Source organism: Salmo trutta, chromosome 24 (genome assembly GCF_901001165.1).
Source record: "Salmo trutta chromosome 24, fSalTru1.1, whole genome shotgun sequence".
Lineage (NCBI taxonomy): Eukaryota > Metazoa > Chordata > Actinopteri > Salmoniformes > Salmonidae > Salmo > Salmo trutta.
Window position 1 is genome coordinate 35,730,824 of NC_042980.1, and position 23,943 is coordinate 35,754,766.

At 47.6% G+C, this 23,943-nt stretch overlaps 1 protein-coding gene across 4 annotated transcripts in view; it reads right to left on the bottom strand.

Moving 5' to 3' along the window:
- Window positions 1-23,943, bottom strand: part of LOC115161203 (synaptotagmin-like protein 5) — a 104,964-nt gene that overhangs the window by 28,139 nt on the left and 52,882 nt on the right. For 3 of the 4 annotated variants that reach the window (XM_029711985.1, XM_029711988.1, XM_029711986.1), the window contains exons 3-7: window positions 23,720-23,935; window positions 23,174-23,407; window positions 22,652-22,813; window positions 21,286-21,403; window positions 4,025-4,169 (exon numbers count right to left, since the gene is read on the bottom strand). In XM_029711985.1, the coding sequence (XP_029567845.1) occupies window positions 4,025-4,169; window positions 21,286-21,403; window positions 22,652-22,813; window positions 23,174-23,407; window positions 23,720-23,935 (875 nt within the window). The remainder of the gene's footprint in view (window positions 1-4,024; window positions 4,170-21,285; window positions 21,404-22,651; window positions 22,814-23,173; window positions 23,408-23,719; window positions 23,936-23,943) is intronic. The other variant, XM_029711987.1, reaches the window with a different exon arrangement.

Here is a 23,943-nt window from a genome sequence, read left to right on the forward strand (position 1 = left end):
AAGAGCAGTTAAATTCTACAACCACCTAAACGGAAGCCATTCCCAAACCTTCCATAACAAGGCCATCACCTACAGAGAAATTAACCTGGAGAACAGCCCCCCCCCCAAGCAAGCTGGTCCTGGGGCTCTGCTCACAAACACAAACAGACCTCACAGAGCCCCAGGACAGCAACATAATTAGACACAACCAAATCATGAGAAAACAAAAAGATAATTACTTGACACATTGGAAAGAATTAACAAAAAAACAGAGAAAACTAGAATGCTATTTGGTCCTAAACAGAGAGTACACAGTGGCAGAATACCTGACCACTGTGACTGACCCAAAATTAGGGAAATCTTTGATTCAATGAATCTACAGATTCAATGAGCATAGACTTGCTATTGAGAAAAGCCGCCGACGGCAGACCTGGCTCTCCAGAGAAGACAGGTTACGTGCACACTGCCCACAAAATGAAATGGAAACTGAGCTGCACTTCCTAACCTCCTTAGAGACACATATTTCTCACAGATTACACAGACCACACAAAGAATTCAAAAACAAATCAAATGTTGATAAGCTCCCATATCTACTGGGTGAAATACCACAGTGTGCCATCACAGCAGCAAGATTTGTGACCTGTTGCCACAAGAAAAGGACAACCAGTGAAGAACAAACTCCATTGTAAATACAACCTATATTTATGTTTATTTACTGTACATTTTTGATAGTTTACTTTTGTTTATTATCTATTTCACTTGCTTTGGCATGCCAATAAAGCCCCTTAAATTGAGAGAGAGAGAGAGAGAGAGAGAGAGACAGAGAGACAGAGAGACAGAGAGACAGAGAGACAGAGAGAGAGATAACAGGGTGGGAGGGAGGGAGAGAGTAACATAGGAGCTGTAATAACTTATGCCCTTGGCAGTTTTAGTGACAGTTTAACGTGTAAACTTCATTCTTACAAAGTGCACCCAGTCTAATAGAACACTACCTAACACATGCTCCCACGCACCCAGTCTAATAGAACACTACCTAACCCACACACCCAGTCTAACAGAACACTTCCTAACACATGCACTCAGTCTAACAGAACACTTCCTAACCCACACACCCAGTCTAATAGAACACTTCCTAACACATGCTCCCACACACTCAGTCTAATAGAACACTTCCTAACCCACACACCCAGTCTAACAGAACACTTCCTAACACATGCTCCCACACACTCAGTCTAACAGAACACTTCCTAACCCACGCACTCAGTCTAATAGAACACTTCCTAACCCACGCACTCAGTCTAATAGAACACTTCCTAACCCACACACCCAGTCTAATAGAACACTTCCTAACACATTCTCCCACGCATCCAATCTAATAGAACACTTCCTAACCCACGCACCCAGTCTAATAGAACACTTCCTAACACATGCACCCAGTCTAATAGAACACTACCTAACACACGCACCCATACACCCAGTCTAATAGAACACTACCTAACACATGCACCCAGTCTAATAGAACACTTCCTAACCCACGCACCCAGTCTAATAGAACACTTCCTAACCCACGCACCCAGTCTAACAGAACACTTCCTAACCCACACACTCAGTCTAATAGAACACTACCTAACCCACACACCCAGTCTAACAGAACACTTCCTAACCCACACACCCAGTCTAACAGAACACTTCCTAACACATGCACCCAGTCTAATAGAACACTTCCTAACCCACGCACTCAGTCTAATAGAACACTACCTAACCCACACACTCAGTCTAATAGAACACTTCCTAACCCACACACCCAGTCTAACAGAACACTTCCTAACACATGCTCCCACACACTCAGTCTAACAGAACACTTCCTAACCCACGCACTCAGTCTAATAGAACACTTCCTAACCCACGCACTCAGTCTAATAGAACACTTCCTAACCCACACACCCAGTCTAATAGAACACTTCCTAACACATTCTCCCACGCATCCAATCTAATAGAACACTTCCTAACCCACGCACTCAGTCTAACAGAACACTTCCTAACCCACATACCCAGTCTAATAGAACACTTCCTAACCCACACACCCAGTCTAATAGAACACTTCCTAACACATTCTCCCACGCATCCAATCTAATAGAACACTTCCTAACCCACGCACTCAGTCTAACAGAACACTTCCTAACCCACATACCCAGTCTAATAGAAAACTTCCTAACCCACACACCCAGTCTAATAGAACACTTCCTAACACATTCTCCCACGCATCCAATCTAATAGAACACTTCCTAACCCACGCACTCAGTCTAACAGAACACTTCCTAACCCACACACCCAGTCTAACAGAACACTTCCTAACCCACATACCCAGTCTAATAGAACACTTCCTAACCCACACACCCAGTCTAACAGAACACTTCCTAACCCACACACTCAGTCTAATAGAACACTTCCTAACCCACGCACTCAGTCTAATAGAACACTTCCTAACCCACACACCCAGTCTAATAGAACACTTCCTAACACATGCACCCATACACTCAGTCTAATAGAACACTTCCTAATACATGCTCCCATACACCCAGTCTAATAGAACACTTCCTAACCCACGCACTCAGTCTAATAGAACACTTCCTAACCCACACACTCAGTCTAATAGAACACTTCCTAACCCACACACCCAGTCTAACAGAACACTTCCTAACCCACACACCCAGTCTAATAGAACACTTCCTAAGACATGCACCCAGTCTAATAGAACACTTCCTAACCCACACACTCAGTCTAATAGAACACTTCCTAACACATGCACCCAGTCTAATAGAACACTTCCTAACCCACACACCCAGTCTAACAGAACACTTCCTAACCCACACACCCAGTCTAATAGAACACTTCCTAACCCACACACTCAGTCTAATAGAACACTTCCTAAGACATGCACCCAGTCTAATAGAACACTTCCTAACCCACACACCCAGTCTAACAGAACACTTCCTAACCCACACACCCAGTCTAATAGAACACTTCCTAACCCACACACTCAGTCTAATAGAACACTTCCTAACACATGCACCCAGTCTAATAGAACACTTCCTAACACATGCTCCCACGCACCCAGTCTAATAGAACACTACCTAACACATGCACCCATACACCCAGTCTAATAGAACACTTCCTAACCCACGCACTCAGTCTAATAGAACACTTCCTAACCCACACACTCAGTCTAATAGAACACTTCCTAACCCACACACCCAGTCTAATAGAACACTTCCTAACCCACGCACTCAGTCTAATAGAACACTTCCTAACCCACACATCCAGTCTAACAGAACACTTCCTAACCCACACACCCAGTCTAACAGAACACTTCCTAACCCACACACCCAGTCTAACAGAACACTTCCTAACCCACACACCCAGTCTAATAGAACACTTCCTAACCCACACACACAGTCTAATAGAACACTTCCTAACACATGCACCCAGTCTAATAGAACACTTCCTAAGACATGCACCCAGTCTAATAGAACACTTCCTAACCCACGCACTCAGTCTAATAGAACACTTCCTAACACATGCTCCCACGCATCCAATCTAATAGAACACTTCCTAACACATGCACCCAGTCTAATAGAACACTTCCTAACCCACACACCCAGTCTAATAGAACACTTCCTAACACATGCACCCAGTCTAATAGAACACTTCCTAACACATCCTCCCACGCACCCAGTCTAATAGAACACTTCCAAAGTTCTGAAACATCACCCTAAAAGCTATTTTATTAAATGCTTAATCTTCTTCCCTGTCAGATTCAAACTAAGTAACTTTGTCTGGGCTCTGTGAAACAGAGAGAATCCTGTCTCTCTCTGTAATGTGTTCAGATACACACATGTTGGAGGTGTGAAACAGAGAGAATCCAGTCTCTATAAGTGTTCAGATACACACATGTTGGAGGTGTGAAACAGAGAGAATCCAGTCTCTATAAGTGTTCAGATACACACATGTTGGAGGTGTGAAGAGTGTGTTATCATGACGATACCTGATGACACGGAGGCCCTGGAGACAGCAATGGTGGGTGGGGCGGTATCAGACCCTGTCCGGCCATGCCCGGTGATGGTGTCGGACATCTTGTCAAACACGCTGTCGCTGGAGCGGAAACTAGCCACGCTCTCCGCTCCGTCCGGCTACACACACACACACACACACACACACACACACACACACGTGTTAATGAGGTTTGTGTGCTATGAGGTGTGTGTGTGTGTGTGTGTGAGTGTGTGTGTATGTCTGTGTGTGTCTGTCTGTCTGTCTGTGTGTGTGTGTGTGTGTGTGTGTGTGTGTGTGTGTGTGTGTGTGTGTGTGTGTGTCTGTCTGTCTGTCTGTGTCTGCATCTGTGTGTGTCTGTCTGTTTCTATTTGTATTTATTATGGATCCCCATTCAGCTACTCTTCCTGGGGTCTATCAAAATGAAGGTCGTTTATACAATTTTAAAAACATTACAATACATTCACAGATTTAACAACACACTGTGTGCCCTCAGGCCCCTTCTCCACCACTACCACATAGTACAAAATCCATGTGTACATGTGTGTATAGTGCGTATGTTATCGTATGTGTCTGTGCCTATGTGTGTGTTACTTCACAGTCCCCGCTGTTGCATAAGGTGTATTTTTATCTGTTTTTTAAATCAAATTTTACTGCTTGCATCAGTTACTTGATGTGGAATAAGAGTTCCATGTTGTCATGGCTCTATGTAGCACTGTGCGCCTCCCATAGTCTGTTCAGGACTTCGGGACTGTGAAGAGACCTCTTGTGGCATGTCTTGTGGGGTATGCATGGGTGTCTGAGCTGTGTGCCAGTAGTTCAAACAGACAGCACGGTGCATTCAACATGTCAATACCTCTCATAAATACAAGTAGTGATGAAGTCAATCTCTCCTTCACTTTGAGCCAGGAGAGATTGACATGCATATTATTAATATTAGCTCTCTGTGTACATCCAAGGGCCAGCTGTGCTGCCCTCTTCTGAGACAATTGCAATTGGCCCTTTTTGTGGCACCTGACCACACGACTGAACAGTAGTTCAGGTGCGACAAAACTAGGGCCTGTAGGACATGCCTTGTTGATAGTGTCGTTAAGGCAGAGCAGCGCTTTATTATGGACAGACTTCTCCCCATCTTAGCTACTGTTGTATTAATATGTTTTGACGATGACAGTTTACAATCCAGGGTTACTCCAAGCAGTTTAGTCACCTCAACTTTCCCAATTTCCACATTATTTATTACAAGATTTCTTTGAGGTTTAGGGTTTAGTGAATGATTTGTCCCACATACAATGCTTTTACTTTTAGAAATATTTAGGACTAACTTATTCCTTGCCACCCACTCTGAAACTACCTGCAGCTCTTTGTTAAGTGTTGCAGTCATTTCAGTTGCTGTAGTAGCTGACATTCATAGTGTGGAGTCATCCGCATACATAGACACATTGGCTTTACTCAAAGCCAGTGGCATGTCGTTAGTAAAGATTGAAAAAAGTAATGGGCGTAGACAGCTGCCCTGGGGAAATCCTGATTTTACCTGGATTATGTTGGAGAAGCTTCCATTAAAGAACACCCTCTGTGTTATGTTAGACAGGTAACTCTTTATCAACAATATAGCAGGGGGTGTAAAGCCATAACACACGTTTTTCCAGCAGCAGATTATGATCGATAATGTCAAAAGCCGCATTGAAGTCGAACAAAACAGTCCCTACAATCTTTTCATCATCAGTTTCTCTCAGCCAATCATCAGTCATTTTTGCTGTGCTTGTTGAATGTCCTTCCCTATAAGCATGCTAAAAGTTTGTTGTCAATTTGTTTACTGTAAAATATCATTGTGTCTGGTCAAACACAATTTCTTCCAAAAGTTTACTAAGGGTTGGTAACAGGCAGATTGGTTGGCTATTTGAGACAGTAAAGGGGGCTTTACTATTCTTAGGAAGCGGAATTACTTTTGCTTCCCTCCAAGCCTGGGGGCATCCACTTCTAGTAGGTTTAAATTGAAAATATGGCAAATAGGAGTGGCAATATTGTCTGTTATTATCTCAGTAACTTTCCATCCAAGGTGTCAGACTCCGGGGGCTTGTCATTGTTGATAGACAATAATTTGTTCACCTCTTCCACACTCACTTTACGGAATTCAAATTACATTGGTTGTCTTTCATAATTGAGTCAGATATACTTGGATGTGTAGTGTCAGCGTTTGTTGCTGGCATGTCATGCCTAAGTTTGCTAATCTTGTCAATTAAAAAATAATTAAAGTAGTTGGCAATAGCAGTCGGTTTTGTGATGAATGAGCCATCTGAAACAATGAATGATGGAGCTGAGTTTGCCTTTTTTCCCAAAATGTCATTTACGGTGCTCCAAAGCTTTTTACTATAATTCTTTATGTCATTAATCTTTGTTTCATAGTGTAGTTTCTTCTTCTTCTTATTCAGTGTAGTCACAAGATTTCTCAATTTGAAATACGTTTGCCAATCGGTTGTGCAGCCAGACTTATTTGCCATTCCTTTTGCCTCATCCCTCTCAACCATGCAATTTTTCAATTCCTCATCAATCGATGGGGATTTAACAGTTTTTACAATCATTTTCTTAAAAGGTACATGCTTATTAGTAAATGGAATTAGCAATTTCATAAATGTGTCAAGTGCAGCGTCTGTTTGCTCCTCATTACACAATACGGACCAACAAATATTCTTTACAACAACAACATAGGAATCACTACAAAACTTATTGTATGACCTCTTGTACACTATATTAGGCCCAGCCTTTGGAACTTTGGTTTTCCTAGATATGGCTACTATATTGTGATCACTACATTCGCTGGATCTGGATACTGCTTTCAAGCACCTTTCTGCAACATTAGTAAAGATGTGATCAATATATGTTGATGATTTCACTCTCGCTCTCTCTTCAAGAGAGAGGACATAGGGACAGCTATTGCCGTCCCCCGCGACGCCATTTTTCCAAACCCAGCCAACTAGTAACACTGTAGAAACTAAAATACATTACAAAGGAACGTCTTGATTAGTGTTATGTTAGCTAGCTACAAAGTTGCTTTTGTATCATGACAAGGTGTAGTACTGAAACTATCGAGGTCACCTAGCCAGCTATACCTAGCCAGCTACACGGTCAAACAAAGTCAACAACGCAGCCACTGCTAGCTAGCCTACTCCACCAGCCAGCAGTACTGTATCATTTTCGTCATTTTAGTCAATAAGATTTTTTGCAACGTAAGCTTAACTTTCGAGACGTGTAGTCCACTTGTCATTCCAATGTCCTTTGCATTAGCGTAGCCTCTTCTGTAGCTTGTCAACTATGTGTCTGTCTATCCCTGTTCTCTCCCCTCTGCACAGGCCATACAAACGCTTCACACCGCGTGTCCGCTGCCACTCTAACCTGGTGGTCCCAGCGCGCACGACCCACGTGGAGTTCCAGATCTCCGGCAGCCTCTGGAACTGCCGGTCTGCGGCCAACAAGGCCGAGTTCATCTCAGCCTATGCTACCCTCCAGTCCCTAGACTTCCTGGTGCTGACGGAAACATGGATCACCACAGATAACACTGCTACTCCTACTGCTCTCTCCTCGTCTGCCCACGTGTTCTCGCATACCCCTAGAGCATCGAGCCAGCGGGGTGGTGGCACTGGAATCCTCATCTCTCCCAAGTGGACATTCTCTCTTTCTCCCCTGACCCATCTGTCTATCTCCTCATTTGAATTCCATGCTGTCACAGTTACCAGCCCTTTCAAGCTTAACATCCTCATCATTTATCGCCCTCCAGGTTCCCTTGGAGAGTTCATCAATGAGCTTGACTCCTTGATAAGTTCCTTCCCTGAGGATGGCTCACCTCTCACAGTTCTGGGTGACTTTAACCTCCCCACGTCTACCTTCGACTCATTCCTCTCTGCCTCCTTCTTTCCACTCCTCTCCTCTTTTGACCTCACCCTCTCACCTTCCCCCCCTACTCACAAGGCAGGCAATACGCTTGACCTCATCTTTACTAGATGCTGTTCTTCCACTAATCTCATTGCAACTCCTCTCCAAGTCTCCGACCACTACCTTGTATCCTTTTCCCTCTCGCTCTCATCAAAAACTTCTCACTCTGCCCCTACTCGGATGGTATTGCGCCGTCCCAACCTTCGCTCTCTCTCTCCTGCTACTCTCTCCTCTTCCATCCTATCATCTCTTCCCTCTGCTCAAACCTTCTCCAACCTATCACCTGATTTTGCCTCCTCAACCCTCCTCTCCTCCCTCTCTGCATCCTTTGATTTTCTCTGTCCCCTATCCTCCAGGCCGGCTCGGTCCTCCCCTCCTGCTCCGTGGCTCGACGACTCACTGCGAGCTCACAGAACAGGGCTCCGGGCAGCCGAGCGGAAATGGAGGAAAACTCGCCTCCCTGCGGACCTCGCATCCTTTCACTCCCTCCTCTCTACATTTTCCTCTTCTGTCTCTGCTGCTAAAGCCACTTTCTACCACTCTAAATTCCAAGCATCTGCCTCTAACCCTAGGAAGCTTTTTGCTACCTTCTCCTCCCTCCTGAATCCTCCTCCCCCTCCCCCCCCCCCCCCCCTCCTCCCTCACTGCGGATGACTTCGTCAACCATTTTGAAAAGAAGGTTGACGACATCCGATCCTCGTTTGCTAAGTCAAGCGACACCGCTGGTCCTGCTCACACTGCCCTACCCTGTGCTTTGACCTCTTTCTCCCCTCTCTCTCCAGATGAAATCTCGCGTCTTGTGACGGCCGGCCGCCCAACAACCTGCCCACTTGACCCTATCCCCTCCTCTCTTCTCCAGACCATTTCCGGAGACCTTCTCCCCTACCTCACCTCGCTCATCAACTCATCCTTGACCGCTGGCTACGTCCCTTCCGTCTTCAAGAGAGCGAGAGTTGCACCCCTTCTGAAAAAACCTACACTCGATCCCTCCGATGTCAACAACTACAGACCAGTATCCCTTCTTTCTTTTCTCTCCAAAACTCTTGAACGTGCCGTCCTTGGCCAGCTCTCCTGCTGTCTCTCTCAGAATGACCTTCTTGATCCAAATCAGTCAGGTTTCAAGACTGGTCATTCAACTGAGACTGCTCTTCTCTGTGTCACGGAGGCTCTCCGCACTGCTAAAGCTAACTCTCTCTCCTCTGCTCTCATCCTTCTAGACCTATCTGCTGCCTTTGATACTGTGAACCATCAGATCCTCCTCTCCACCCTCTCCGAGTTGGGCATCTCCGGCGCGGCCCACGCTTGGATTGCGTCCTACCTGACAGGTCGCTCCTACCAGGTGGCGTGGCGAGAATCTGTCTCCGCACCACGTGCTCTCACCACTGGTGTCCCCCAGGGCTCTGTTCTAGGCCCTCTCCTATTCTCGCTATACACCAAGTCACTTGGCTCTGTCATATCCTCACATGGTCTCTCCTATCATTGCTATGCAGACGACACACAATTAATATTCTCCTTTCCCCCTTCTGATAACCAGGTGGCGAATCGCATCTCTGCATGTCTGGCAGACATATCAGTGTGGATGACGGATCACCACCTCAAGCTGAACCTCGGCAAGACAGAGCTGCTCTTCCTCCCGGGGAAGGACTGCCCGTTCCATGATCTCGCCATCACGGTTGACAACTCCCTTGTGTCCTCCTCCCAGAGTGCTAAGAACCTTGGCGTGACCCTGGACAACACCCTGTCGTTCTCCACTAACATCAAGGCGGTGACCCGATCCTGTAGGTTCATGCTCTACAACATTCGCAGAGTACGACCCTGCCTCACACAGGAAGCGGCGCAGGTCCTAATCCAGGCACTTGTCATCTCCCGTCTGGATTACTGCAACTCGCTGTTGGCTGGGCTCCCTGCCTGTGCCATTAAACCCCTACAACTCATCCAGAACGCCGCAGCCCGTCTGGTGTTCAACCTTCCCAAGTTCTCTCACGTCACCCCGCTCCTCCGCTCTCTCCACTGGCTTCCAGTTGAAGCTCGCATCCGCTACAAGACCATGGTGCTTGCCTACGGAGCTGTGAGGGGAACGGCACCTCCGTACCTTCAGGCTCTGATCAGGCCCTACACCCAAACAAGGGCACTGCGTTCATCCACCTCTGGCCTGCTCACCTCCCTACCTCTGAGGAAGCACAGTTCCCGCTCAGCCCAGTCAAAACTGTTCGCTGCTCTGGCACCCCAATGGTGGAACAAGCTCCCTCACGACGCCAGGACAGCGGAGTCAATCACCACCTTCCGGAGACACCTGAAACCCCACCTCTTTAAGGAATACCTGGGATAGGATAAAGTAATTCTTCTAACCCCCCCCCCCCCCCTTAAAAGATTTAGATGCACTATTGTAAAGTGGTTGTTTCACTGGATATCATAAGGTGAATGCACCAATTTGTAAGTCGCTGAGGATTTCTTTCCACATTTTGTTACGTTACAGCCTTATTCTAAAATGGATTAAATAAAAAAAACTCCTCAGCAATCTACACACAATACCCAATAATTACAAAGCGAAAACAGGGTTTTATAAAATGTTGCACATTTATTACAAATAAAAAACAGAAATGCCTTATTTACATAACTATTCAGACCCTTTGCTATGAGACTCGAAATTGAGCTCAGGTGCATCCTGTTTCCATTGATCATCCTTGAGATGTTTCTACAACTTGACTGGAGTCCACCTGTGGTAAATTCAATTGATTGGACATGATTTGGAATGGCACACACGTGTCTATATATAGTCCCACAGTTGACAGGGCATGTCAGAGCAAAAACCAAGCCCTGAGGTTGAAGGAATTGTCCGTAGAGCTCTGTAACAGGATTGGCTTGAGGAACAGATCTGGGGAACGGTATAAAAAATGTCTGCAGCATTGAAGGTCGCGAAGAACACAGTGACCTCCATCATTCTTAAATGGAAGAAGTTTGGAACCACCAAGACCCTTCCTAGAGCTGGCACCCGGACAAGCTGAGAAATTGGGGGAGAAGGGACTTGGACAGGGAGGTGACCAAGAACCAGATGGTCACTCTGACAGAGCTCTAGAGTTCCTCTGTGGAGATGTGAGAACCTTCCAGAAGGACAACAATCTCTTCAGCACTCCACCAATCAGGCCTTTATGGTAGAGTGGCCAGATGGAAGCCACTGCTCAGTAAAAGGAACATGACAGCCAACTTGGAGTTTGCCAAAAGGCATCTAAAGACCCTCAGACCATGAGAAACAAGATTCTATGGTCTGATGAAACCAAGATTCAACTCTTTGGCCTGAATGCCAAGCATCACGTCTGGAGGAAACCTGTAACCATCCCTACGGTGAAGCATGGTGGTGGCAGCATCAATCTGTGGGGGTGTTTTTCAGCAGCAGGGACTGGTAGACTAGTCAGGATCGAGGCAAAGATGAATGAAGCAAAGTTTAGAGAGATCCTTGATGAAAACCTGCTCCAGAGCGCTCAGGACCTCAGACTAGGGCAAAGGTTCGCCTTCCAACAGGACAATGACCCTAAGTGTAACAGTGTAGGTTCCGTCCCTCTCTTCGCCCCAACCCGGGCTCGAACCAGGGACCCTTGCACACATCGACAACTGACACCCCACGAAGAATCGTTACCCATCGCGCCACAAAAGCCGCGGCCCTTGCAACGCAAGGGGAAACCCTACTTCAAGTCTCAGAGCGAGTGACGTCACTGATTGAAATGCTATTAGCGCGCACCACCGCTAACTAACTAGCCATTTCACATCGGTTACATAATCACACTGCCAAGACAACACATGAGTGGATTCAGGACAATTCTCTGAATGTCCTTGAGTGGCCCAGCCAGAGCTCAGACTTGAACTCGATCTAACATCTCTGGAGAGACCTGAAAATAGCTTTGCAGCAATGTTCCCCATCCAACCTGACAGAGCTTGAGAGGATCTGCAAAGAAGAATGGGAGATGCTCCCCAAATACAGGTGTGCCAAACTTGAAGCGTTATACCCAAGAAGACTCGAGGCTGTAATTGCTGCCAAAGGTGCTTCAACAAAGTACTGAGTAAAAGATCTGAATACTTATGTTAATGTGTTAGTTCAGTTTTTTATTTTTAATAAATTAGCAAAAATTTCTAAAAACCTATTATTGCTTTGTCATTATGTGGTATTGTGTGTAGATTGATGAGGGGGAAAAAAATGATTTAATCAATTTTAGATTAAGGCTGTAACCTAACAAAATGTGGAAAAAGTCAAGTGGTCTGAATAGTTTACAAAGGCACTGTACATACACTACCATTCCAAAGTTTGGGGTCACTTAGAAATTTTCTTGTTTTTGAAAGAAAAGCACATATTCTGTGTTCCAATGGAATGCTGGCCTTCTAGGCAGAGTTGCAAAGAAAAAGCCATATCTCAGACTGGCCAATAAAAAGAAAAGATTAAGATGGGCAAAAGAACACAGACACTGGACAGAGGAACTCTGCCTAGAAAGCCAGCATCCCGGAGTCACCTCTTCCCTGTTGACATTGAGACTGGTGTTTTGCGGGTACTATTTAATGAAGCTGCCAGTTGAGGACTTGTGAGGTGTCTATTTCTCAAACTAGACACTCTAATGTACGTGTCCTCTTGCTCAGTTGTGCACCGGGGCCTTCCACTCCTCTTTTTATTCTGGTTAGAGCCAGTTTGGGAAAAATAATTCGAGATCACTTGCACTCCACACACAGAGACGCGTACAAAGCTCCCCTTCGCCCTCCATTTGGTAAATCCGACCACAACTCCATCCTCCTGATTCCTGCTTACAAGCAAAAATTAAAGCAGGAAGCACCAGTGACTCAGTCTATAAAAAAGTGGTCAGATGAAGCAGATGCTAAACTACAGGACTGTTTTGCTATCACAGATGGGAACATGTTCCGGGATTCTTCCGATGGCATTGAGGAGTACACCACATCAGTAATTGGCTTTATCAATAAGTGCATCGAGGACATCATCCCCACAGTGACTGTACGTACATACCCCAACCAGAAGCCATGGATTACAGGCAACATCCGCACTGAGCTAAAGGGTAGAGCTGCCGCTTTCAAGGTGCGGGAAGCTTACAAGAAATCCTGCTGTGCCCTGCGACGAACCATCAAACAGGTAAAGCGTCAATACAGGGCTAAGATTGAATCACACTTCACCGGCTCCGACTCTGGTCTTATGTGGCAGGGCTTGCAAACGAGCGAGCTGCCCAGTGACATGAGCCTATCAGACGAGCTAAATCACTTCTATGCTCGCTTCGAGGCAAGCAACACTGAGGCATGCATGAGAGCATCAGCTGTTCCGGACGACTGTGTGATCACGCTCTCCATAGCCGACGTGAGTAAGACCTTTAAACAGGTCATCATACACAAGGCTGCGGGGCCAGATGGATTACCAGGACGTGTGCTCTGGGCATTTGCTGACCAACTGGCAGGTGTCTTCACTGACATTTTCAACATGTCCCTGATTGAGTCTGTAATACCAACATGTTTCAAGCAGACCACCATAGTCCCTGTGCCCAAGAACACAAAGGCAACCTGCTTAAATGACTACAGACCCGTAGCACTCACATCCATAGCCATGAAGTGCTTTGAAAGGCTGGTAATGGCTTACATCAACACCATTATCCCAGAAACCCTAGACCCACTCCAATTTGCGTACCGCCCAAACAGATCCACAGATGATGCAATCTCTATTGCACTCCACACTGCCCTTTCCCACCTGGACAAAAGGAACCCTTATGGGAGAATGCTATTCATTGACTACAGCTCAGCGTTCAATACCATAGTACCCTCAAAGCTCATCACTCAGATAAGGAACCTGGGACTAAACACCTCCCTCTGCAACTGGATCATGGACTTCCTGACGGGCCGCCCCAGGTGGTGAGGGTAGGTATCATCACATCTGCCACGCTGATTCTCAACAATGGAGCTCCCCAGGGGTGCGTGTTCAGTCCCCCCTGTACTCCCTGTTCACCCACGACTGCGTGGCCAGACACGACTCCAACACCATCATTAAGTTTGCAGATGACACAACAGTGGTAGGCCTGATCACCGACAACGACGAGACAGCCTATAGGGAGGAGGTCAGAGACCTGGCCGGGTGGTGCCAGAATAACAACCTATCCCTCAACGTAACCAAGACTAAGGAGATGATTGTGGACTACAGGAAAAGGAGGACCGAGCACTACGGGGCTGTAGTGGAGCAGGTTGAGAGCTTCAAGTTCCTTGGTGTCCACATCAACAACAAACTAGAATGGTACAAACACACCAAGACAGCCGTGAAGAGAGCATGACAAAGCCTATTCCCCCTCAGGAAAATAAAAATATTTGGCATGGGTCCTGAGATCCTCAAAAGGTTCTACAGCTGCAACATTGAGAGTATCCTGACTGGTTGCATCACTGCCTGGTACGACAATTTCTCAGCCTCCAACCGCAAGGCACTACAGAGGGTAGTGCGTACGGCCCAGTACATCACTGGGGCTAAGCTGCCTGCCATCCAAGACCTCTACACCAGGCGGTGTCAGAGGAAGGCCCTAAAAATTGTCAAAGACCCCAGCCACCCCAGTCATAGATTGTTCCCTCTACTACCGCATGGCAAGCGGTACCGGAGTGCCAAGTCTAGGACAAAAAGGCTTCTGAACAGTTTTTACCTCCAAGCCATAAGACTCCTGAACAGGTAATCAAATGGCTACCCAGGCTATCTGCATTGTGTCCCGCTACCCACCACCCGCCAACCCCTCTTTTACGCTGCTGCTACTCTCTGTACATCATATATGCATAGTCACTTTAAACATATCTACATGTACATACTACCTCAATCAACCTGACTAACGGTGTCTGTATCTAAGTCACCCAAAACTTCTGAACGGTAGTGTATGTTAACGTGAGCTATTTTGAGCACTATTCAAATCAAATCAAATCTAAATTGATTTGCCACATGCGCCGAATACAACAAGTGTAGACTTTACCGTGAAATGCTTACTTACAAGCCCTTAACCAACAGTGCAGTTCAAGAAGAGTTAAGAAAATATTTACCAAATAGACTAAAATAAAAAGTCATAATAAAAAGTAACACAATAAGAAAAACAATAACGAGGCTTTATACAGGAGGCACCGGTACCGGGTCAGTGTGCAGGGGTACAGGCTAGTAATGAGGCTATATACAGGAGGCACCGGTACCGAGTCAGTGTGCAGGGGTACAGGTTAGTAATGAGGCTATATACAGGAGGCACCGGTACCGGGTCAGTGTGCAGGGGTACAGGCTAGTAATGAGGCTATATACAGGAGGCACCGGTACCGAGTCAGTGTGCAGGGGTACAGGCTAGTAATGAGGCTATATACAGGAGGCACCGGTACCGGGTCAGTGTGCAGGGGTACAGGTTAGTAATGAGGCTATATACAGGAGGCACCGGTACCGGGTCAGTGTGCAGGGGTACAGGCTAGTAATGAGGCTATATACAGGAGGCACCGGTACTGAGTCAGTGTGCAGGGGTACAGGCTAGTAATGAGGCTATATACAGGAGGCACCGGTACCGAGTCAGTGTGCAGGGGTACAGGCTAGTAATGAGGCTATATACAGGAGGCACCGGTACCGAGTCAGTGTGGAGGCTATATACAGGAGGCACCGGTACCGAGTCAGTGTGCAGGGGTACAGGCTAGTAATGAGGCTATATACAGGAGGCACCGGTACCGAGTCAGTGTGCAGGGGTACAGGCTAGTAATGAGGCTATATACAGGAGGCACCGGTACCGAGTCAGTGTGGAGGCTATATACAGGAGGCACCGGTACCGAGTCAGTGTGCAGGGGTACAGGCTAGTAATGAGGCTATATACAGGAGGCACCGGTACCGAGTCAGTGTGCAGGGGTACAGGTTAGTAATGAGGCTATATACAGGAGGCACCGGTACCGAGTCAGTGTGCAGGGGTACAGGCTAGTAATGAGGCTATATACAGGGGGCACCGGTACCGAGTCAGTGTGCAGGGGTACAGGCTAGTAATGAGGCTATATACAGGAGGCACCGTTACCGGGTCAGTGTGCAGGGGTACAGGTTAGTAATGAGGCTATATACAGGAGGCACCGGTACCGAGTCAGTGTGCAGGGGTACAGGCTAGTAATGAGGCTATATACAGGGGGCACCGGTACCGAGTCAGTGTGCAGGGGTACAGGCTAGTAATGAGGCTATATACAGGAGGCACCGTTACCGGGTCAGTGTGCAGGGGTACAGGTTAGTAATGAGGCTATATACAGGAGGCACCGGTACCGAGTCAGTGTGCAGGGGTACAGGCTAGTAATGAGGCTATATACAGGGGGCACCGGTACCGAGTCAGTGTGCAGGGGTACAGGCTAGTAATGAGGCTATATACAGGAGGCACCGGTACCGAGTCAGTGTGCAGGGGTACAGGTTAGTAATGAGGCTATATACAGGAGGCACCGGTACCGAGTCAGTGTGCAGGGGTACAGGCTAGTAATGAGGCTATATACAGGAGGCACCGGTACCGAGTCAGTGTGCAGGGGTACAGGTTAGTAATGAGGCTATATACAGGAGGCACCGGTACCGGGTCAGTGTGCAGGGGTACAGGCTAGTAATGAGGCTATATACAGGAGGCACCGGTACCGAGTCAGTGTGGAGGCTATATACAGGAGGCACCGGTACCGAGTCAGTGTGCAGGGGTACAGGCTAGTAATGAGGCTATATACAGGAGGCACCGGTACCGAGTCAGTGTGCAGGGGTACAGGTTAGTAATGAGGCTATATACAGGAGGCACTGGTACCGAGTCAGTGTGCAGGGGTACAGGCTAGTAATGAGGTTATATACAGGGGGCACCGGTACCGAGTCAGTGTGCAGGGGTACAGGCTAGTAATGAGGCTATATACAGGAGGCACCGTTACCGGGTCAGTGTGCAGGGGTACAGGTTAGTAATGAGGCTATATACAGGAGGCACCGGTACCGAGTCAGTGTGCAGGGGTACAGGCTAGTAATGAGGCTATATACAGGGGGCACCGGTACCGAGTCAGTGTGCAGGGGTACAGGCTAGTAATGAGGCTATATACAGGAGGCACCGTTACCGGGTCAGTGTGCAGGGGTACAGGTTAGTAATGAGGCTATATACAGGAGGCACCGGTACCGAGTCAGTGTGCAGGGGTACAGGCTAGTAATGAGGCTATATACAGGGGGCACCGGTACCGAGTCAGTGTGCAGGGGTACAGGCTAGTAATGAGGCTATATACAGGAGGCACCGGTACCGAGTCAGTGTGCAGGGGTACAGGTTAGTAATGAGGCTATATACAGGAGGCACCGGTACCGAGTCAGTGTGCAGGGGTACAGGCTAGTAATGAGGCTATATACAGGAGGCACCGGTACCGAGTCAGTGTGCAGGGGTACAGGTTAGTAATGAGGCTATATACAGGAGGCACCGGTACCGAGTCAGTGTGGAGGCTATATACAGGAGTCACCGTTACCGAGTCAGTGTGGAGGCTATATACAGGAGTCACCGTTACCGAGTCAGTGTGGAGGCTATATACAGGAGGCACCGGTACCGAGTCAGTGTGGAGGCTATATACAGGAGGCACCGGTACCGAGTCAGTGTGGAGGCTATATACAGGAGGCACCGGTACCGAGTCAGTGTGCAGGGGTACAGGCTAGTAATGAGGCTATATACAGGAGGCACCGGTACCGAGTCAGTGTGCAGGGGTACAGGCTAGTAATGAGGCTATATACAGGGGGCACCGGTACCGAGTCACTGTGCAGGGGTACAGGCTAGTAATGAGGCTATATACAGGAGGCACCGGTACCGAGTCAGTGTGCAGGGGTACAGGCTAGTAATGAGGCTATATACAGGGGGCACCGGTACCGAGTCAGTGTGCAGGGGTACAGGCTAGTAATGAGGCTATATACAGGAGGCACCGGTACCGAGTCAGTGTGCAGGGGTACAGGCTAGTAATGAGGCTATATACAGGAGGCACGGTACCGAGTCAGTGTGCAGGGGTACAGGCTAGTTGAGGTAATCTGTACATGTAGGTGGGGGTGAAGTGACTATGCATAGGTAACAAACAAACAGCGAGTAGTAGCAGTGTACAAGGGGGAGGGGGGGGGGGGGGGTCAATGTAAATAGTCCGGTGGCAATTTTTATGAATTGTTCAGCCTGCGGCTATGGAACCCTGACCTGTTCACCGGATGTGCTACCTGTCACAGACCTGCTGGAACCCTGACCTGTTCACCGGACGTGCTACCTGTCCCAGACCTGCTGTTTTCAACTCTCTAGAGACAGCAGGAGCGGTTGAGATACTCTCAAAGATCGGCTATGAAAAAGCCAACTGACACTTACTCTTGAGTTTCTGACTTGTTGCACCCTCGACAACTACTATGATTATTATTATTATTATTTGACCATGCTGGTCATTTTTGAACATTTGAACATCTTGGCCATGTGCTGTTATAATCTCCACCCAGCACAGCCAGAAGAGGACTGGCCTTTCTAGGGAGTTCTTCCTAGCCACCGTGCTTCTACACCTGCATTGCTTGCTGTTTGGGGTTTTAGGCTGGGTTTCTGTACAGCACTTTGAGATATCAGCTGATGTAAGAAGGGCTATATAAATACATTTGATTTGATTTGATTCAGCAGTCTAATGGCTTGGGGGTAGAAGCTGTTGAGGAGCCTTTTGGTCCTAGACTTGCCGCTCCGGTACCACTTGCCGTGCGGTAGCAGAGAGAACAGTCTATAACTTAGGTGACTGGACTCTCTGACAATTTCATGGGCTTTCCTCTGACACCGCCTATTATATAGGTTCCTTGACGGCAGTGATGCACTGGGCCGTTCACACTACCCTCTGTAGCACCTAACGGTCAGATGCCGAGCAGTTGACATACCAGGCGGTGACGCAACCGGTCAAGACGCTCTCGATGGTGCAGCTGTAGAACTCTGAGGATCTAGGGACCCATGCCAAATCTTTTCAGTCTCCTGAGGGAGAAAAGGTTTTGTCGTGCCCTCTTCACGACTGTCTTGGTATGTTTGGACCATAATAGTTCGTTGGTGATGTGGACACCAAGGAACTTGAAACTCTCTACCCGCTCCACTACAGCCCCATCAATGTTAATGGGGGCCTGTTTGGCCCACCTTTTCCTGTAGTCCACGATCAGCTCCTTTGTCTTGCTCACATTGAGGGAGAGGTTGTTGTCCTTGCACCCCACTGCCAGTTCTCTGACCTCCTCCCTATAGGCCGTCTCATCGTTGTCATTGATCAGGCCTTCCACTGTTGTGTCGTCAGCAAATTTAATGATGGTGTTGGAGTCGTGTTTGGCCACGCAGTCGTGGGTGAACAGGGAAAACAGGAGGGGACTAAGTACACACCCCTGTGGGGCCCAATGTTAAGGATCAGCGTGGCAGACGTGTTGTTGCCTACTCTTACCACCCGTCAGGAAGTCCAGGATCCAGTTGCAGAGGGAGGTGTTTAGTCTCAAAGTCTTTAGCATAGTGATGAGCTTTGTGGGTACTATGGTGTTGAACGCTGCACTGTAGTCAATGAACAGCATTCTCACATAGGTGTTCCTTTTGTCCAGGTGAGATAGGGCAGTGTGGAGTGCGAATGAGATTGCATCATCTGTGGATCTGTTGGGGCGGTATGCGAATTGAAGTGGGTCTAGGGTGTCCAGGAGGATGCTGTTGATGTGAGCCATGACCAGCCTTTCAAAGCACTTCATGGCTACCAACGTGAGTGCTACGGGGCGGTAATCATTTAGGCAGGTTACCTTCGCTTCCTTTGGCACAGGGACTATGGTGGTCTGCTTGAAACATGTAGGTATTACAGACTCGGTCAGGGAGAAGTTGAAAATGTTAGTGAAGACACTTGACAGTTGGTCCGCGCATGCTTTGAGTACATGTCCTGGTAATCCGTCTGGCCCAGCGGCTTTGTGAATGTTAACCTGTTTAAAGGTTTTGTTCAAATCGGCTACCGAGAGCGTTATCACACAGTCATCCAGAACAGCTGGTGATCTCATGCATGTTTCAGTGTTGCTTGCTTTGAAGCAAGCATAAAAGGCATTTAGCTAGTCTGGTAGGCGCGTGTCACTGGGCAGCTCGCGTCTGGGTTTCCCTTTGTAGTCCGTAATAGTGTCAGAGCCGGTGTAGTAGGATTCAATCTTAATCCTGTATTGACGCTTTGCTTGTTTGATGGTTCGTCTGAGGGAATAGTGGGATTTCTTATAAGCGTCCGGATTAGTCTCCCTCACCTTGAAAGCGGCAGCTCTAGCCTTTAGCTCGATGCGGATGTTGCCTGTAATCCATGGCTTCTGGTTGGGATATGTACGTACAGTCACTGTGGGGACGACTTCATTGATGCACTTATTGATGAAGCTGATGACTGAGGTGGTGTATTCCTCAATGCCATTGGATGAATCCCGGAACATATTCCAGTCTGTGCTAGCAAAACAGTCCTGTAGTGTATCATCTGCGTCATCTGACTACTTCCGTATTGAGCGAGTCACTGGTACTTCCTGCTTTAGTTTTTGCTCGTAAGCAGGAATCAGGAGGATAGAATTATGGTCAGACTTGCCAAATAGAGGGTGGGGGAGAGCTTTGTTGCATCTCTGTGTGTGGAGTAAAGGTGGTCTAGGATTTTCTTTCTTTGGTTGCACATGTGACATGCTGGTAAAAATGTGGTAAAACTGATTTAAGTTTGCCTGCATTAAAGTCCCCGGCCACTAGGAGCACCGCTTCTGGGTGAGCATTTTCTTCTTTGCTTATGGCCTTCTACCATGCTTACTTATTTTCATTGCTTTACTGGGAAGCTTAGCAGAAGTAGATATGCTCATGTTATTTATTTTAGTGCAGGGTGAGCTGCACACAGTGGACTTCCTCCTAGGGCATACCGTCTCAGTGCTAACAGTATAAATCTGGTTCATAGGCACATCATTACTGCATACAATAGCTGTAGGATCAGCAGAGACATTCAGGGCAGTTAGAGGGACATAAATTAGGTTACTTACATTGCGTCTACCAACGCCCTTGGTGTAATGTACATTTGCTGAAGCATTATGACAACTCTGCATCACAATGGTAGGGATTAGCTGAGTTGGGCTTGGGTCATTGATAAGTCATTGTCTCAACGCAGCCTTATAATGCTGTAAAAGGATTATTGGTGTGTGTATCTGTCTATCCGTCTATCCGTCTGTCCGTCTGTCCGTCTGTCCGTCCGTCTGTCCGTCTGTCCGTCCGTCCGTCCGTCCGTCCGTCCGTCCGTCCGTCCGTCCGTCCGTCCGTCCGTCCGTCCGTCCGTCCGTCCGTCTGTCTGTCTGTGTGTGTGTGTGTGTGTTGGGTTGCTGACCCTGACCCTCCTGCTCTTGCTGCTGGGTGTAGGGGACCTGTCCCTCTCCAGGGTTTGGGACCGCAGGTTGTTAGGTACAGTACGCATCCCTGAAGACTCCAGAGCCACAACACTACCCCTGAGGACAAGACAGAATACACACCATTACATTACACAACACTACCCCTGAGGACAAGAGAGAATACACACCATTACATTACACATTACTACCCCTGAGGACAAGACAGAATACACCATTACATTACACACTACCCCTGAGGACAAGACAGAATACACCATTACATTACACATCACTACCCCTGAGGACAAGACAGAATACCAACCATTACATTACACATCACTACCCCTGAGGACAAGAGAGAATACACCATTACATGACACATTACTACCCCTGAGGACAAGACAGAATACACCATTACATTACACATCACTACCCCTGAGGACAAGAGAGAATACACCATTACATTACACATTACTACCCCTGAGGACAAGACATAATACACCATTACATTACACATCACTACCCCTGAGGACAAGACAGAATACACCATTACATTACACATCACTACCCCTGAGGATAAGACAGAATACACCATTACATTACACATCACTACCCCTGAGGACAAGACAGAATACACCATTACATTACACAACACTACCCCTGAGGATAAGACAGAATACACACCATTACATTACACATCACTACCCCTGAGGACAAGACAGAATACACACCATCACATTAAACATCACTACCCCTGAGGACAAGACAGAATACACCATTACATTACACATCACTACCCCTGAGGACAAGACAGAATACACACCATTACATTACACATTACTACCCCTGAGGACAAGACAGAATACACCATTACATTACACATCACACACACTGGAATAACACATGAGATTCAGATGATTATTCATCAACAGATGGTTGAATTGGAAATCCAGAGTTGGGGAGCCCTATTTAGGGAGTTAGGGTAAGGGCTGAGCCAGGGATAAACATACGGCTAGCGTTGGGTTAGGCCAAGATTAGGGTTAGGGTTATGGCTAGGGTTAGAGTTGAGCCGGGGTATGGACATGAAGCTAGGGTTAGGATTGAACCAGGGTGTAGAAATGAAGTTAGGGTTAGTAGCACTGGTCATCTATCATCTTTTAGTCACACCCAATCTCTATAGTGCTAGTTATAGCCTAAAACAGCGGTGTTTCTTTCACCTTTCCAGTAACATCAACTGAGTGGAGACAAGGCAAGGAAGGAGATGATGAACTTAAGGAGACGATGTAAAGAAGTTCCTCTAGACAGTGGAGATGTGCCTGTGGTGGGTGTTACTTGCATGGGTGTGGTTTGGTGGTTTGTCCTCACCTATGTGAGTGAGGCGCAGAGCGGGTTGTGGAGCGTGGTGCAGACCGGGCACTGCGTACGCTGTGTGTGTCTGTGTCGGGGACAGGAGCACACACACTCCCAGCCTGCACCCCGTTCTCTGGCTTCAGGCTGGGACGGCTGCCCTTCTTATCCATCAACATCCTAGGATCCAACACAACTAGTCACTACACACACATCAGACTGTGGTGTGTGTGTGTGCGTGTGTGCGTGTGTGTGTGTGCGTGTGCGTGTGTGCGTGTGTGTGTGTGAATGCAATACGAAACCCATTCTCTGATGGAAGCCCAACTCTCCACTTGCCTGTGTAGTAGATTACTCTTTATATTAAATCTGTGCAGTGATCTTCTCCTGTGTCCTTTAATTATATAGTAAATTGTTGAACTGTGATTGACAACTGATTACATGTTGAAGTAATCCAGCCCAAACCTGTTCGTGTACATACTGTATGTGTTTGTATGTGTGTGTATTTGTGTGTATGTGTGTGTATGTGTGTATGTTTCTCACCCTTTCCCTTTCCTCTTGGCACCATCCACCAGGTTCCTCATGGCGCTTCTTCCTGATTTTGGGGTGTCAGGCCTCTCAGGTGTGTCAGCTGGCACTGGGGACTTCCTGTGGGGGCTTTCTGCGGGGCTGCTCATGATACACTGTTTGACCACATCACTGCTGAGCACTGTCCCCTTGTCAAACCGCTTGGACCGCTCCTCTAGGAACCACTCCCCAGTCACCACCTTCAGCTCCCTGCCAATCAGAGAAACAGGGGACCCCTGACCTCTGACCCCTGTACGGTACACTGACCTCTCAACTTTAACCCTGGCTTTAACCGGCTCTTATGTTCACGTCAATAGGCCCTGATAAGTGATAAGGCCATGTGACAGAGCAAATGAAGACAGCTGCAGAGTGGTTAAACAACAAATAGGAGCCATCTGGCGTTAATTAAAACACACACACACACACACACACACACACACATACAGACACACAGACACACACACCCAACTGTTAGTAGTGCTAAACCGTGGCCTGTCCCCTGATGCCTTTGCCCAGACTCACAAGACTTTGGCACAGATGGAGCACTTCCAATGCTTTGCTTTAGGGGCCATCACGCGACAGTCACTGCAGACACGCTGTAGACACTGCTCACAGAGCTCCCCGCGGTCGAAAATCAGGCCCAGGCCCTTCAGGCAACGGGCGCATTGACGCTCCCCAACCTCTTGGGGGCGCCGCGAACCCTTACGCCTGATCTCCACCAGCTCATTCTTCAGCTTCCTACAACA